The sequence below is a fragment of the Coenobita brevimanus genome, chromosome 66, assembly GCF_032717465.1.
Source record: "Coenobita brevimanus isolate Jiangsu-jjx chromosome 66, ASM3271746v2, whole genome shotgun sequence".
Taxonomy (NCBI): Eukaryota; Metazoa; Arthropoda; class Malacostraca; order Decapoda; family Coenobitidae; genus Coenobita; species Coenobita brevimanus.
This window is the reverse complement of record NC_137019.1, coordinates 21195762-21212018: the sequence shown is the minus strand read 5'-3', so window position 1 is coordinate 21212018 and position 16257 is coordinate 21195762. Positions and strand designations below refer to the sequence as shown.

The 16257-nt window shown below is 41.5% G+C and overlaps 1 protein-coding gene across 1 annotated transcript in view; it reads left to right on the top strand.

Moving 5' to 3' along the window:
- rod (kinetochore component rough deal) overlaps positions 1 to 16257 on the top strand; it is a 471351-nt gene that overhangs the window by 183251 nt on the left and 271843 nt on the right. Inside the window, exon 15 of the mRNA XM_080276726.1 lies at positions 8863 to 9200. Within this exon, the coding sequence (XP_080132852.1) occupies positions 8863 to 9200 (338 nt within the window). The remainder of the gene's footprint in view (positions 1 to 8862; positions 9201 to 16257) is intronic.

Below are 16257 nucleotides of genomic sequence, written 5' to 3'. Positions count from 1 at the left end.
AAGATGTAGGCTTGTTCACCAGGTGGATCAGAGAAAGGAGAGGAGAGCTAAAGGTGGTGGTGAACATTGAAATCTCCTAGAATGGAGATTTCAGAGAAAGAGGAAGAGGATAGAATATGTTCCATCGTAGAAGTAAGATAGTCGAAGAATTTATAATAGTAGAATTAGGTGATAAATAAACAGCGCAGATATATTTAGTCAGAGAATGACAGGAATGCCGAAGCCAGAGTGTAGAGAATTCAGAAGAATCGAGTTCAGGAACACGAGAGCAAGATAAGTTGTTGCATATACAGTAATCCCACCACTACCCGATGTAATAGAGCCAAAGGCATGTCTAGAAAGTGGGTATGTCTGGAAATTGGGCCCCTGCCTCCTGGACTGGAACACTTGGACCTTAACCTAGCCCAACCCAGAAAAACACCTACATAACTCCATGCCAGACATGTATAGCACCTATTTAAACCCTGTTCACACCAATAAGGGAGATAAAAGAGTGAAATAACTGCAAAGGAACTCGAGAATGAGGTTTTTGAGGTAAGTATGGAAAATACTGTACACTGTAGTACAATATGAAACATTCTGGGTACTTACAAGAAGTCCATGGCTCCTGGACTGGTACTTACAAACCCTAACTTAGCCCAACTCAGAAAAACACCTACATAACTCCTAGCTGAACATTTAGCACCTAAAACCCTGTTCACACCAATATAGGACATAAAAGAGTGAAATAAATGCAAAGGAACCAGAGAATAAGATTTTAGAAGTAAGTATGGAAAAAACAGTACAATATGAAACATTCTGGGTACTTACAACATGTCCAGGGGCATCTCGATGAATAACCCGCCTTCTCTCAGACTCTGACAGTAAGAAGGTGTCTGCAGTAATCGAGTCTTGCACTGAACTTAGTCATTTGCACTCTGAATTTTTTCTTAACACTGCGCACTGTGTTCTTACTTGCGCTCCATTGTACCTTGATGAAATCAGTTTTGCACTCTGCACTTAGGTCTTTGCACTCAGAATTCTAATTTCTTAACACTGCGCACTGTGTTCTTACTTGCGCTCCATTGTACCTGCATGAAACCAGTGTTGCACTCTGCACTTTGGTCTTTGCACTTGGAATTCTAATTTCTTAACACTGCGCACTGTTCTTTTCACTGCACAACACTGTAAATTCCCGTGTGGTGTAGTGGCGAGTTCATGCTGTTTATCCACTGTCAGAGTCTGAGAGTAGCTGATGCAGGCGGCCTAGGGGCGTGTCGCTGGAACGTGGTGATGGACTACTCACTGCAGACGACTCTGAAGACAGGCGCAAACTCACATCCAGTGGTGACTCTACCTTGCCTGATATGCTGGACTGTGGCTCAGAGGATGAAGGCCTGTCTTGGGGAGGCAGTGGTGTGGAGCCAGGGCTTGGCACAGTGGGGGGGTCACGGGTCTGAAAAAACTCAGTCGTTGATTGATGCAAGGAACAACGATTTTGGTGATTAATGATGCGCTGCCTGAAAGCGTGCACTTCCTCCACAAGTCCCAAGGGCCCCATCTCCCTGTCACAGTCCATGTGTTCCAAGTAGTCGAGAACGAACTCTACATGCTCCCAGAGTACGCTCAGCTTGGGGATGGCTGGAGTAGTGGCACGCTGAGAGGAGTCTGTATCATCGTCACTTTCCTCGTCGGAATCTTCAAGCTGGTTACTTGTACCTGCAACTGAAGAAACGATCTCGATATTAGACATGATCTGATACCCAGGATCGCCCTCATCGTCATCGAACCACTCACACACTTCGTCCACATCAGCATCATCGCCATGCGCACGAAGACATGCATGAAAGTCACGCCCGTCAGAACCTAGAAATCGTGCACCACATCGGTTCCGAGAAGCAGATGAGACCAACCATCTTCTAGAATCTTGACAGGGACTTCCATGCACTGGCCCAGTTGTAAATGGCAGACTTGATGTTGTAGCGGCAAAGCTTTTCCAAAGTCCGCTGGCCTCGCGTGTCCTGTCCCTCCCTGCGCTCGTCCTCGTCCTCGAGAACAACCATCACCTCGTCCAGGAACTTCCTATGGTACAGCCTCTTCATTGCCACAATCACTCCTTGGTCCATTGGTTAGATGGCAAAAACATGCTCCTAATGCAGCCATTCTCAGCCACCAAGTCCTTGTCATACGGATCCAAAGGTGCATTGTCCAAGAGAAGGAGGGCCTTTACTTGGTCACGCGGGATTCTCAGTTTCTTCATCTGGTAATGGAAGACCTCCTTGATGAAATGGCGGTGGAACCAGTCTTTGAAGTTCTTGGCTGTGAACCAAGCCTTCACAGAATGGTACTGAACGACAGGAGGGACATCCAGCACCGCATGAAGACACTGAGGCTGCTTTGCTCGGCCAACAATAACGGGCTTGAGCCAGTGCATGCCGTTAGCATTGGCACAACACAAAGCAGATAACCGTTGCTTGCAGAGCTTGTGGCCAGGTACACGCGTCTCCGTCTCCTCGGCCAGAGTGTTCTTTGGTAAAGAGTGATAGAATAGACCAGTTTTGTCAGCATTGTAGACTTGACTGAGAGTGAGGCCCTCCCTGTCGACCAAGCCCTTCACCTTGTGCCAAAACTCCTCTACTCCCTCCTCGTTGGCCTCCAGAGCTTCGCCATGGGCCTTACGGTTGGTAAGTCCATGCCTTAACTTGAAAGTGAAGAGTCAGCCCTCGGATGCTTTGAAGCCTAGGGTATCATGTAACCTTGCGAACTTCTCAGCAGCAGCCTTCAACTCTGTGCCACACACCAGCACACCAGCAGCACATTGTTGACGATACCAAATCAGCGTGGAGCGGTCGATTTCTGCATGCCAGGGAGTAAACATCATCTTCCTCTCCACGTTGAGTTTGTTCTTCGATGAGAAGTCAGCCGTGTACTGCATGAGTTTGTCCCGGGATCTCATGATATCAAACAATGTAGACCGGGCCAGGTTGAATTCACAGAGGATGCATGAGGTTGACCATCCCACGTCCACCTTGTCCAATATCTCTCTCTTCTCCAGAGTCAGAAACACTCTCTTCCTCCTCTTGGGCGGTGGGGCCATCATCACGCACACAAAGAAGAGGCAGGAAAGGAATAGCACAGCCTGCAGGAGGTAGGGCACCACCACAAAAGCGAGCACATGGGCGGCCATGGCGACAAGCGTGCACTCACGACAAAAGATGGGCAGGAAGTGGGGAGGATGCAGGGGCGCTCCAGCGGACGTCGGCGGAACTACTGTATGCACCAAAACACAGCTGGTCCGTGGCGCGTGCTGAGTTCAAATTATGGGGGGGAAAAGTTTGATTTTTTTGGAATTTTTTGCATTTTGGGGGCAGTTTTGGGGTTACTAAGTCCCGGGACCAGTATGTCCGGTGAGTGGGGAGTCCGGATAGTGGGCATCCAGATAGTACAGGGATTACTGTATATACACAGCAGCCATCTTTGGCTTTGAAATGAGTATAGAGAAAGAAGGAGGATACATAAAAGGGTTTGCTGTCAGTTGCCTCAGACAGCTGAGTCTCAGTTAGGAAAAGAAGGTGAGGTTTAGAGGAGGAGAGGTGGTGCTCAACAGAGAAAAAGTTAGAGGAAATGCTTCAAATATGGCAGAAATGAAGAAGAATTGAGTCAGACAGTGGTTCTAGGCAGCTCGAGCTGTCACCGGGAGAGGAGCGGAAGGTTGAGGCATTTATGATCCCCCTCCACTGGGGACTCCAAGGCTATGTGGTGTGAAGAAACCATGATTTGTTTTTGAATTTTGGACAAGGAAGTGTAGTGTGTACTGTGCACGTAATTAGGTGTTAATAGTTAGAGAAACTTGTATTGGAGAGCATGCTGGCCTACTGTCTGTGTTACTGAGACACTGAAAAAGTTCAGCAAAGGGGGATGGTCAACAGCGAGTCCCAAGGGCTGATGAAATGGGAGCTCCAACTTCCTGTGTCATCAGCTTTCCATCCACCTTGGGAGTACTGCCCTGCTCGACTGGTGCAACAGTCTACTCCTAAATGGACGACAAAGGTAGAATACTCCTCCTCCCCTGCAAACGAGACAAAAACTCTCTCTTCCCTTGCCTCAGCCACAGTTACATATTTTTGCCCGCTAGGTTTTACTTTATTTTTTTACTCAAAGTATGCACACAAAATATCTTAAGCTTTTTGATAGTGCTCCCAGAAACTCGACATGACCATGAGTCTCATTGCTAGGTACTGATACTGAAGCTGAACTTTCTTCCATCTCATATGTGTATATGTAAAAGATAATTACTGGTACTTGTTTGTGTAAAAAAATGTAGAAATATAGAGATAGGTCAATAAACAAATCAACAAAAAATGGACAACTCACATCCTCCAGAGTTGTTGAGATGCTGGCAGGACCTTGAAGGATTCGAAGATGAGGAGTTATGTAGTGTGTGTGTGTGTGTGTGTGTGTGTATGGCTGTGTGGCGTATTTGTTCTCTCCTCGTACTACATTGCGTAACACATGGGATGCACACAATAGATTTCTCCAGAAACTCTCACTGCATGACATATGTATATTTCACACCAACCCATACGCAATATAGCACCGTCTTAGATTGGTACAATACCTTTATATTGAAGTCTGTGGTTGTTTGGTGTATTTGTTTGTCTCTGATCCTTGCACTAGGTTTGCACCGAGTCAGTCAATGCAGGCAATGTTTCTCAGTGACCACCACTGCACTATTTTATATGTATATTTCACACTAAACCATACGCAGTATAGCACTGTCTGAGATTGGTACAATACCTTTTCACTGAAGTCTGTGGTTGTTTGGTGTATTTGTTGTCTCTGATCCTTGCACTAGGTTTGCGCTATGTCAGTCATTGCTCACAATGTTTCTTGACGAACACTCGCTGCACTATATTACACGTATATTTCACGCTAAGCCATATGCATTATAAAACACTATCACAATGATTCCATCCCAACCTCCTTTATTATTCTCTTCCTGACTCTGTGGCTTACATGACTGCCTGTTCCCTTAGCAACTACGGCATAACTCTATGGCATACGTAATGCCTGCCAAGGTAGTTCAGTTATTTCACTAATCCAGGCACTATATGTTTCACACAATATAAGTATTGGCTTCACTATACAGGTATAGGTAAAATACTCACATCATTTATGGGCAGGGTGATGCAGAGTGGCAAACCCCGCTATGGCAAACCCGACTCCAGTCCGTAGGCCTAACAGCTGATAACGGGTCCCAATGCATTACAAACAATATATCTATGTTCCAGAGACGCAGTCACTTCACAGTATAGTAAAAAACACTATACTAAAACAATATTTCAATAATGATTTCTGCCTTGGGCGGGAGGGGGAAAATGGAGGATTTAAAGGGACAACTGACACAGCGCTACCCTTCATCTTGGCTGGTCATGAAGTACTGAGGTTTATTGCTGCATATTGTCTCATCAGAGCAGTCACAGTGTTGCCAAGTATTTACTTTGGACGTGAGACAGGCATGCTAGAACGCACCAAAATTTGACACAAATTGGCTGAAAACTTAATTTATGGCAATTTTTTTTCTACTTTTCATCCAATTCACATCAATGTGCGTTTACCAGGAAAAACCCATGGGACTCGAATTGCGTCATTGTGTGCGGGAGGGTTAAGCATTAGCATAGAGCTATAATGGTTTTGTTTTCACCTGATGGAATTGTGTAACTCCCAAAACTAGAATATAAAGTCATAGTTGTCTTTAATTCAGTGAGCCCTAGTTATGATGTAAAAATGACTCTCCTTGGCTACTATCCAGTTAGCACTTCAGTCTGGTAACACTTGGCCATCAACTGAGCTGAAGGGATCTTTTTCATGTTAGACCAAATATGCTTTAGTCCTTTTATCTTTATTAATTGAGTGGTGGTTATATTGCATCTTGTTGTATCCTTTATAAAGGCTCTATCATGCTTGCATACCTTGGTTTTGGTCACCTAATGGTGACTCTTCACGCTACGTGATCTCTGGCAGCCTCCCTGGTCAGTCCCTTATCCATGAGGTCACACTTTGTGACTTCATCCCAGGTCTTTTTCGGTCTGCTTCTCACAACCTTACCGTTGATGTTCACACTTCTTACCTTCCACACCCAATATCGTCTTCTTTTGTCCTCTCAAAATAGCCAAATCATCATAATCTGCCCTACCTCATCACAGTACCAGTACATTACAGTCTCATGCTTCCTTTCAACTTCAGTAACAGTCCTAGCCCCCCAGGCCCTGCATTCAAGGACACACTACACATCCATCTGATCATTGTCATTTCTCTATGTTTGAGCATGCAAATATCCTCTTCCTTTACTGCCCAGCTCTCACTACCATACGGCATTACACACCTAAGTAATGCTGCATAGAAAGATCCCATAGCATGGAGGGAGAGCCCTTTCAATGTCAGGTGAGGAAACAGCTCTCAGAACATATTTCAAGCACTCCTTACCCTAGCCACAGAGCTCCAGTCCCATAACATGTACCCTAAATAATAAAATCCTCGACAAACTCTCAATCCTTTTGTTCTTGACACTCTCTACATGCTCTCTCCTGCATCCACACACACAAAATCAACATTATTTTACAGTGTACCGCTAATACCCCCACATCTCGGATGCACCCGCTTATCACAAACACTGCACAAGATCCAGTTGAAAGTTTTTTGTGGGAGCATATAACAATATGGATGTCAGGTACAATTATTCCTCTGTACAAAGGAAAATGGGAAAAAGAGGTGTGTTCCAGTCATAGGGACATTTGTCTTCTAAGTGTAATAGGAAAAGTATATGGTAGGATACTTATTGACAGAGTTAAGGAAATAATTGAGAAGTTACAGAACAAGAAGGAAGTTTCATGAAGGAAAGAGGCTGTGCAGACCAAATATTCATCATAAGGAGTTTAGTAGAAAAGTTTCTAGAGAAGGGAAAGAGGTTGTATGTGACCTTCATGGATTTGGAGGAAGCATATGATGGAGTGGATAAATAAAGAATGTGAAAAAATTAAAAGTGTGTGGAGTAAGTGGGAAGCTGTTGAATGCCATGAAGCGTATGTATGAGGGCACTAGGCCTGTGGTGTGTGTGGATAGTGAACTGAGTTAATTTTTCTGTCTGAATGTTGGATTGAAACTGGGATTTGTATATGGATGGAGTTATAAGACACACACAAGATAAAGCAGTGGATGTTGGAGTGATCCTAATGAGAGAGGGCAGCATTTGGAAATTTCCTGTTCTCTTGTTTGCAAATGATTCTGTATTGTTAAGTGAGGATGAAGGAGAACTGCAGGGCTTGGTGAATAAGTTTGGGAGAGTATGTAAGAAATGGAATCTAAAGAAGAATGCAGGGAAGAGTAAATTGGTGGTCGTCAAGAGAAATGAAATCACTGAATGCACAAGCCTGGATGGTGAGGAAATAGGAAATGTAAGTGCATTGAAGTACTTGGGTAGTGTGATGAGTAAGGATGGAAGTTTAGAGGATGAAGTGCTTAAAAGGGTACAACAGGGAAGAGAAGTTGCTGGTTCATTGAAACCAGTGATAAGAAACTGGGAAGTGAGCATGGAAGTAAAAAAAGTTGAAGCATGATAGTATTGAGATACCCACTTTAACATTTTGAGGCAAAGCTTGGACTTTGTTGGAAAAGCTAGTTAATAGTGAGAGCAGTGAAAATGAGTTATTTAAGAGGAGAATGTGGAGTTACAAAGAGAGACAGATGGACAAATGAGGAAGTGCAGGAGCATTGTGAAGGGGATGTGATAAAAAGCATTAGGAGAAATACATTGAGGTGGTTTGGCCATGTGGAAAGAATGGAGAGCAAAAAATGAATGAGGAGAGTGTATGTGAGTGAGATGGAGGGGGGTGAGAAACGGGAGGAGACTGAAAATGAGGTGGTAGGATGAAGTGGAGAGGTATATATGATCGGGGAGTGTAAGTTGGGGGAGGGCATTGAAGTGACTGGGGACAGGGCGGCATGGAACTAATCTGTTTGTAGCTAACCCTTGCGGGATTATGGTATCTGGCTATAGATAGATAGGTAGATATATAACAATCAACCACAGGTGAGGAAACTGGAGTGGAGTGCTGAACTTGAGGGCAGGCAGCTTGCAGCTGTTTCAAGGCATAGTTTTGAGTGATGAGAGAGCCTTGGAGGAATTTTTCAATGGTCGAACTTAGTACTGTGTTTGACCTATGGTAGTATTTAGTCTTCCACTTTGACATAATGGTCCAGTTTGTTTTCTTGAAGCACGGTATCCTTCCATCCATCAATCATCCAATCCTGTGTTGTCTCATGAGGAGCATAGGAGCCCAGTGCTAGGTAAGTTGGTGCTGACATTTAAGATAAGAGTGACCAGCCTCACTCATCCCTAAGTGTCATTATGGGAGCAATAAACCCCAACCATCCCTTGGATATAAACTTACACAGGCTCAATCCAACTGGAGCTCCATAATTACCCACTAAACCACCAGGCACCCTAATTTGGTTGTATGGCTACCACCCAGCATAGTTAATGGCTTCCTGGTGTGCAGGAAACCACTTGGCTTGTCACATAGCATAGAGTCACCCATAGGCAGAAGGAAGAGGAAAGAAAGACAGAAGGGGGAGTGTAAAGTCACCAGTAGGCAGAAGGAAGAGGAAAGAATGAAGGAAAGACAGAAGAGGGAGGAAGGAAGAGAGGAAAGGGCAGAGGGGACACCCAAAGCAGCACTACATTGAGTGAGTGGATGGTGAGTGCCCCCACCTACCACCATAAAAGCATGGTATCAAACTATTGTACATTAATGTTGTAAGTGATTTACTACCAAACAGTGTGTAATACTCATCTGTATGTCTTTAATGTTTTTTCCTTTTCAGGTTCATTACAACTTATATCCTACAATACAGGAGCTTCAGTCCAAAGAGAAATGCAACACTGTACTTTGGGAATATGTAAGAAAGTGGTACAATAGTTCAATTCTAGCTGGAGAAAAGCCAACTTCACCAAGGGAACAAGAGAAAGGCACCAAAAGCAGCCTGTTGTGTGTTCGTCAGTCTGAGCCAGACCAGAGCCCAGCTAGGAGTGTATGGGATGGATTGGACCATCTACAGAGACTGGCCAAGCTTTTAAATGTTAGTCGAGGTCACCTTTTGTCACTCCTGGCATCCCTATCCGCCAAGAATAGTAGATTTGATGAAGCCATCCGTATGTGCCAGTAAGTAATTATGTTGGAAGTTTTATAAGCTCTTTACCAAACATGTTTTATATAGTAGTCTTTAAGAGAAACTTCAAGGGAAGAACAGACCAGTGACTTAATGCCTGGTTGCTTGTGGTTGAGATTTCTTGGTTAGTGACAGACTTCAGTAAATTAGTATCAGTACTAATTACTAATCCAAGTTTCCTCTGGTCCCACTGTATGTTCTGCTAATACTGTACTATTGCCATTAGTTCTATAAGCTGTCAGGTATCAGTTTTTATTCCATTCTTTTCATGTTGTTGTGGCCTCGGGCTGATCCATAGGTGAACCTGCTGTACTGCAGAAAACCAGCCTCTTCACCCAGTTAATTTGATGTTATGTTGAAGGATTTTATAGTTTGTGAAAGTAACGTACACAAGATGTGTGTGTGTTTTGATTTGAGGGTCTGCATTACGGTAAGGGCACAGTGGGTAGTGTTTTTTTTGTGAGTTGTATTTTATGTTGGTATAGAAGCAGTCGAAGGTGATGACAGCATCATATTTAGGAGGTGAACTTGTTTTGCTCTGAGGAGGGCAATTTTGATGAAGTGAATTTTTCTGCAGAGTTCTGGAATGATGATGTCAAGCTTGAGATTTTGTATGGCTGTTGTGGTTAAATGTGTGTATTTACCTATTTGTATTTACCAATTTGTAGTATACAGGAATTGAGCAATGCTCGTGTTGTCCTGTCTCCATATCCACATTTATTAAGTCTACCTTTACACACATGAATGTTTTTCTCATGCACCACCTCTTTGTCTAAGTCGTTCCAAATATTTAAGTATTTACCTGATATACCTAATTGTGATATACACGGAATGTACTATGCTCGTGGGTTTCCGTCGCTGTTTCTCAATAAGTCGAATTTAACTTTAAACTCGTTTAAGTTTTTAGACTGGACGATCTCTTTGTCCAGGCTATTCCATAAGTCTATACTTCTGTAAGGAAAGCTATATTTCTTGATATCCTTCAAGCAGCTTGACTTTTTCAATTTCATTCCATGTCCTGTTGTTGCTCTCTTATCCCATACAAACAGATCCTCTTTGTCAATTTTATCTACTCCCACCATGGTCCTGAACACCGCAATCATGTCTCCCCGCTTTCTCCTTTCCTCTAACGAAGGCAAATCCAGTTTTTCCAGCCTCTCTCTGTATGACAGGTCTGTCAGACTGGGGACCATCTTGGTTGCTGTTCTTTGTATTCTCTCAATCTTGTTTATATCTTTCTTTTTGTGTGGGGACCACACTACCGCTGCATATTCTAACCTGGGGCGGATCATGGCCACTATCAATTTTTTCATCATTTCCTTATCCATATAATGAAATGCTACTCTTATGTTAGTCAAGAGCTTGTAAGTCTCTCCAACTATCTTGTTAATGTGCTTTTCTGGTGACAAACTATCTTGGACCAGCACTCCCAAATCTTTCTCTTCTCTCCTTTTTGTGATTAATTCATTACCCAAAAAATAATTCAGTGATGGTCTCCTGGTACTTTTACCCATTTCCAATATTTTACATTTCTTTACATTAAATTTCATTTCCCACGTCCGGCTCCAATTGTGTATCCTATCCAAATCCTCCTGCAGTATTTTACAATCCTCCTTAGCCTCTATCTTCCTCAGGATCTTTACATCATCAGCAAACAGACTTGCATAACTGTTCACTCCATCTACCATATCATTTACGTAAATCAGGATCATTACTGGCGCCAACACTGAGCCTTGAGGGACTCCACTTGTTACTTCCCTCCATCCAGACATCTTTTCCATTATTACTGTCCTCATTTGTCTGTCTCTCAAAACGTCTCTCATCCATTCCAGAAGTTTCCCCTTTAGTCCTTCTATATATTCTAGTTTCCACATTAGTCTCTTATGAGGTACCTTGTCAAAGGCCTTCTCTAAGTCTAAGTACACACAATCCACCCAACCATCTCTCTCCTGTACCACATCAATCGCTCTTGAGTAAAAGCTCAACAAGTTTGAAACACATGACCTTCCACTTCTGAATCGAAACTGACATTCAGCCAAAATATTCATCTCTTCCAGATATTTTATCCATCTGTCTTTCAGGATTCTCTGACACAATTTTGCGACCATGCTGGTTAGAGACACTGGTCTATAATTCAGGGGTTCTTCCCTGTTTCCTCCCTTGTAAATTGGTACCACATTTGCCCTCTTCCATTCTTTTGGCACTTTCCCCTCTTCCAGTGAGCATACAATTAAGCTGTGAATTTTATCTGCCAGTTGTTCTCTGCATTCCTTCAGTACCCAATTAGAAATTCCATCAGGTCCTGGGGCTTTCCTTACATCTTGAGTTTCCAGTAATTTATACACTTCCTGTACCTCCACTTTCATATCTTTCATCACCGGAACATTTCTAATCACTCCCTCCCCTTCCACAAATGTGCTATGCTTGTGGGTTCCCGTCACTGTTTCTCAGGAAGTCAAATTTAGCTTTAAACTAGTTTAAATTTTTAGACTGGACAATCTCTTTGTCCAGGCTATTCCACAGGTCTATACTTCTATAAGGGAAGCTGTATTTCTTGATATCCTTCAAGCAGCTTGACTTCTTCAATTTCATTCCGTGTCCTCTTGTTGCTCTCTTATCCCATACAAACAGATCTTCTCGGTCAATTTTATCTACTGCCATCATGGTCCTGAACAGTGCAATCATGTCTCCCCTCTTTCTCCTTTCCTCTAAGGAAGGCAAATCTAGCTCTTCCAGCCTCTCTCTGTATGACAGATCTGCCAGACTGGGGACCATCTTGGTTGCTGTTCTTTGTATTCTGTCAATCTTGTTTATATCTTTCTTTTTGTGTGGGGACTACACTACCACTGCATATTCGAACCTGGGGCGGATCATGGCCACTATCAATTTTTTCATCTCCTCATCCATATAATGAAATGCTACTCTTATGTTAGTCAAGAGTTTATACGTCTCTCTAACTATCTTGTTAATATATTTTTCAGGTGACAGTCTATCTTGGACCAGCACTCCCAAATCTTTCTCTTCTCACATTTTTGTGATTAATTCATTACCCAACAAATAATTCAGTGATGGCCTCCTGGTACTTTTATCCATTTCCAATACTGAATTTTACACTTCTTTATGTTAAATTTCATTTCCCGCATCCGGCTCCAATCATGTATCCTATCCAGATCCTCCTGCAGCATTTTACGATCCTCCTCAACCTCTACCTTCCTCAAGATCTTTACATCATCAGCAAACAGACTTGCATAACTGTTCACTCCATCTACCATGTCATTTATGTAAATCAGTAACATTACTGGTGCCAACACCGAGCCTTGAGGGACTCCACTTGTTACTTCCCCCCATCCAGACGTCCTATCCTTTATTACTGTTCTCATTTGTCTGTCTCTCAAAAAGTCTTTCATCCATTCCAGGAGTTTCCGCTTAAGTCCTCCTATATACTCTACTGTAGTTTCCACATTAGTCTCTTATGAGGTACCTTGTTGAAGGCCTTCTCTAAGTACACACGATCCACCCAACCATCTCTCTCCTGTACCACGTCAGTTGCACTTGAGTAAAAGCTCAACAGGTTGGAAACATGTGACTTTCCACTTATGAATTCAAACTGACATTTAACCAAAATGTTCATCTCTTGTAGATATTCTATTCATCTGTCTTTCATGATTCTCTCACACAATTTTGCAACCATGCTGGTTAGAGACACTGGTCTATAATTCAGCGGTTCTTCCATGTTTCCTCCCTTTTAAATTGGTACCACATTTGCCCTTTTCCATTCCTGTGGCATTTTCCCCTCTTCCAGAGAACACACAATTAGGCTGTGAATTTTATCTGCCAGTTGTTCTCTGCACTCCTTCGGTACCCAATTAGAAAGTCCATCAGGTCCTGGGGATTTCCTTACATCTTGAGTTTCTAGTTATTTATACACTTCCTGTACTTCCACTTTTATATCTTTTATCACCGGTGTGTGTTCTTACCTAATTGTATCTTTACAGGAATGAGTCAAGCTCGTACTGTCCTGTATTTTAAACCATATTTATCGTTCATATCCTTAAATTTGTGAATTGTTTTTGCAAACACTATTTCATTCGGTAGTGCATTCCACTGATCAATTGATCTATTTGGGAAGCTAAATTTCCTTACGTCTTTATCACCTCTCTTTTTATGCAGTTTTTTGCGGTGTCCTCTTCCTGATGCATCCCCATAGGTTAAGTAATCATTTATGTCTATTTTCTCCCTCCCTGATATGCATTTATATAGCATAATCATGTCACCTCTTTTCCTTCTCTCCTGTAGTGTTGGGAGATTCATTTTTTTTAGTCTTTCTTCGTAGCCTAAATCCCTTAAGCTTGGTACCCATCTTGTAGCTTCCCTTTGAACTTTTTCAATCTTGTCTATGTGTTTTTTGAGATGAGGACTCCAGACTACTGATGCATACTCCAGGGTTGGTCTGATGTATGATGTTATTATCTTTCTTAGCTTGTCTTCATTTATGCATGTGAATGCTATTCTCATATTTGCAAGCAGTGTATACATGTTCTGTACCTTCTCACTGATGTGGTCAGCCGGAGATAGTTTGTTACTGATAATCACACCTAGGTCCTTCTCTCTTTCTGATGTGTGTAGGGTTTTATTTCCTAACTTATAATCCCAATCAAGTCTTTTTCCACTTTCACCAAACTTGATTAGATGACACTTGTCCACATTGAATTCCATTTGCCATGTATTGCTCCATTCATGTAGTTTTTTAATTCTTCTTGTAGCTCTTTACAAGAGTCTGTGTTAGTAATTCTTCTTTGTATTTTTGCATCATCTGCAAACATATTTAGATAGCTTTCATTTCCAGTGTTATTGTCTATGTAATTTATATACACTAAAAACATGATTGGTGCCAGCACTGCGCCCTGTGGAACTCCGCTAGTCACCTCTCTCCATGATGAGTAATTTCCCCTTAGTACTGTTCTCATTTCTCTTTTTATGAGAAAATCTTGCATCCAATAATATAGTTTGTCTCGAATTCCTCCTTGATGGTACAGTTTTCATAAAAGTCTTTGGTGTGGTGGTTGTCATATTCTTTCTTGAAATCTAAATAGATACTGTCCACCCATCCTTCTCTTTCCTGTAATGTATCTGTTACTCTGTCATAGTAGCTCAACAGATTAGTAACACATGATTTTCCTTTTCTGAAACCAAACTGTCTGTCTGTTTTCATATTGTGTTCTTGATGATTCACCCAAGCTTTTCTTTTAAGCTTTTTTAATACCTTGCATACAACACTGGTTAGTGATACTGGTTGGTAGTTGAGTGGATTTTGTCTATTCCCTTTCTTGAATAAGGGAACAATGTTTGCTTTCCTTCAAATATCAGGTAGTTTACCTTGTCTTAAGGATTTCTTGAAAATTATAGATAATGGTTTACTTAACTCCTTTGCACATTCTCATAGCACCCAACATGAAATTTCATCAGGACCATTTGCTTTTCCTTTGTCTAATTTACTTAACTCCTCGTGTATTACTTTATCTGATATTTGTATATCTGGTAGTATGTGTGGGCATGCTTGTTCCACATAGTCCCTCTCAAAATTTTTTTCTTCTGCAAAAACTGATTGGAAATTCTTATTTAGTGCTTCACAAATATCCTTCTCTTGTTTATAGGTGATTCCCTCATTCATAATGGATTGTATTTTATCTTTTACTTTGGTTTTGCTTCTGATGTAGCTGTAAAATAGCTTCGGCCGGTCACTGCTTTTATTTATGATATCCTACTCAAACTGTTTTGGGGCTTCCCTCCTTATTCTTGTATAATTGTTTCTCCCCCGTTTATAGTTGTTATATGCCCTTTCACAGTTGTGTCTTCTGTATCTGTTCCACAACAAATCTCTTTTCTTCTTTTAATTTTTTACATTCTGTATTGAACCATTTCTTTATTTTCTTTTTTGCTTCTTTGTGCTGTGGAATGTACTTCTGGAATCTTATTTCATAAAGTTCACAGAATTTTTTATATATAGCATTTAAATCTTGTCCTCTAAGCTCCTTTTCCCAATCAATTTTTGCCGAATGGAGGGTGATATATTAAATTGTCAATATCATTTCCTTGCCTTGTAAATATAAGCTCTAGCATTGAGGGTACATCGAGTCCTCTTTTTCTGGTGCTTTCCCTTACATGTTACGTTAGGAAAAACTCCTGCACAAGATCCAGGTGCTTTTGGTCCCAACAGGTTTCTAGGCTTATTATATCTAGAGTATTCCAATTTATATTTGTATTAAAATATCCAGTTAGTATTATTCTTTCCGATTTCTGTTCCATTCTATGTAGTAATGCTCTTAAACTCTGACTTGTACTCTCCATTAGGTCCTCATATTCGCCTCTTTCCCATGCGTTTGATCTGGGTGGCATGTACAAATTGGCTGCAATTCCTTTCCCTTCAGATGTATTGATCTCTACTGCAATCAGTTCTACTTGTGAAGGTATATCTTGTTCTATTTCTTTGACTTTTAGATGTTTCTTAGTTAATATTATAATTCCTCCTCCTTTTTTTAAGTTCCTATCTCTTCTCCATATATTGTATTCCTGTAAGTTTAGGATGTCATTTGATATCCTTGGTGTTAATTTTGTTTCATTTAGGCATATTGTATGTGATTCATTTTCTCTGATATAATCATTCATCTCTAATAATTTAAATACCATTCCATCCACATTTGAGTATATCAACTTAATCATCTTGTTTATATACATGTCATGACTTGGTTCTACTACCTTCCTCCTTTTTATTCCCTCATGTTTGTTTACCACTTTCGTACCTGCAATCCAATAACCTTGTAAAAAAATGTATTCATCTCCTCCTCTGATCTTCCCTCATTATTTGTTTTTGCTTCCTCCGTCTTCTCTTTCAGTAATTCCAGTTCCTCTTGTGTTAGGCATCTTTTTATCCATACATTTTTGAACTCCTCTTTTTCCATGAGATTCTTTGCATTTTTTATCTCCTCCACAGTGTTTACACTCTGGAAGGTTACCTTTAGTGGTCATGACTTGCTTCTCTCGTATTTCCCT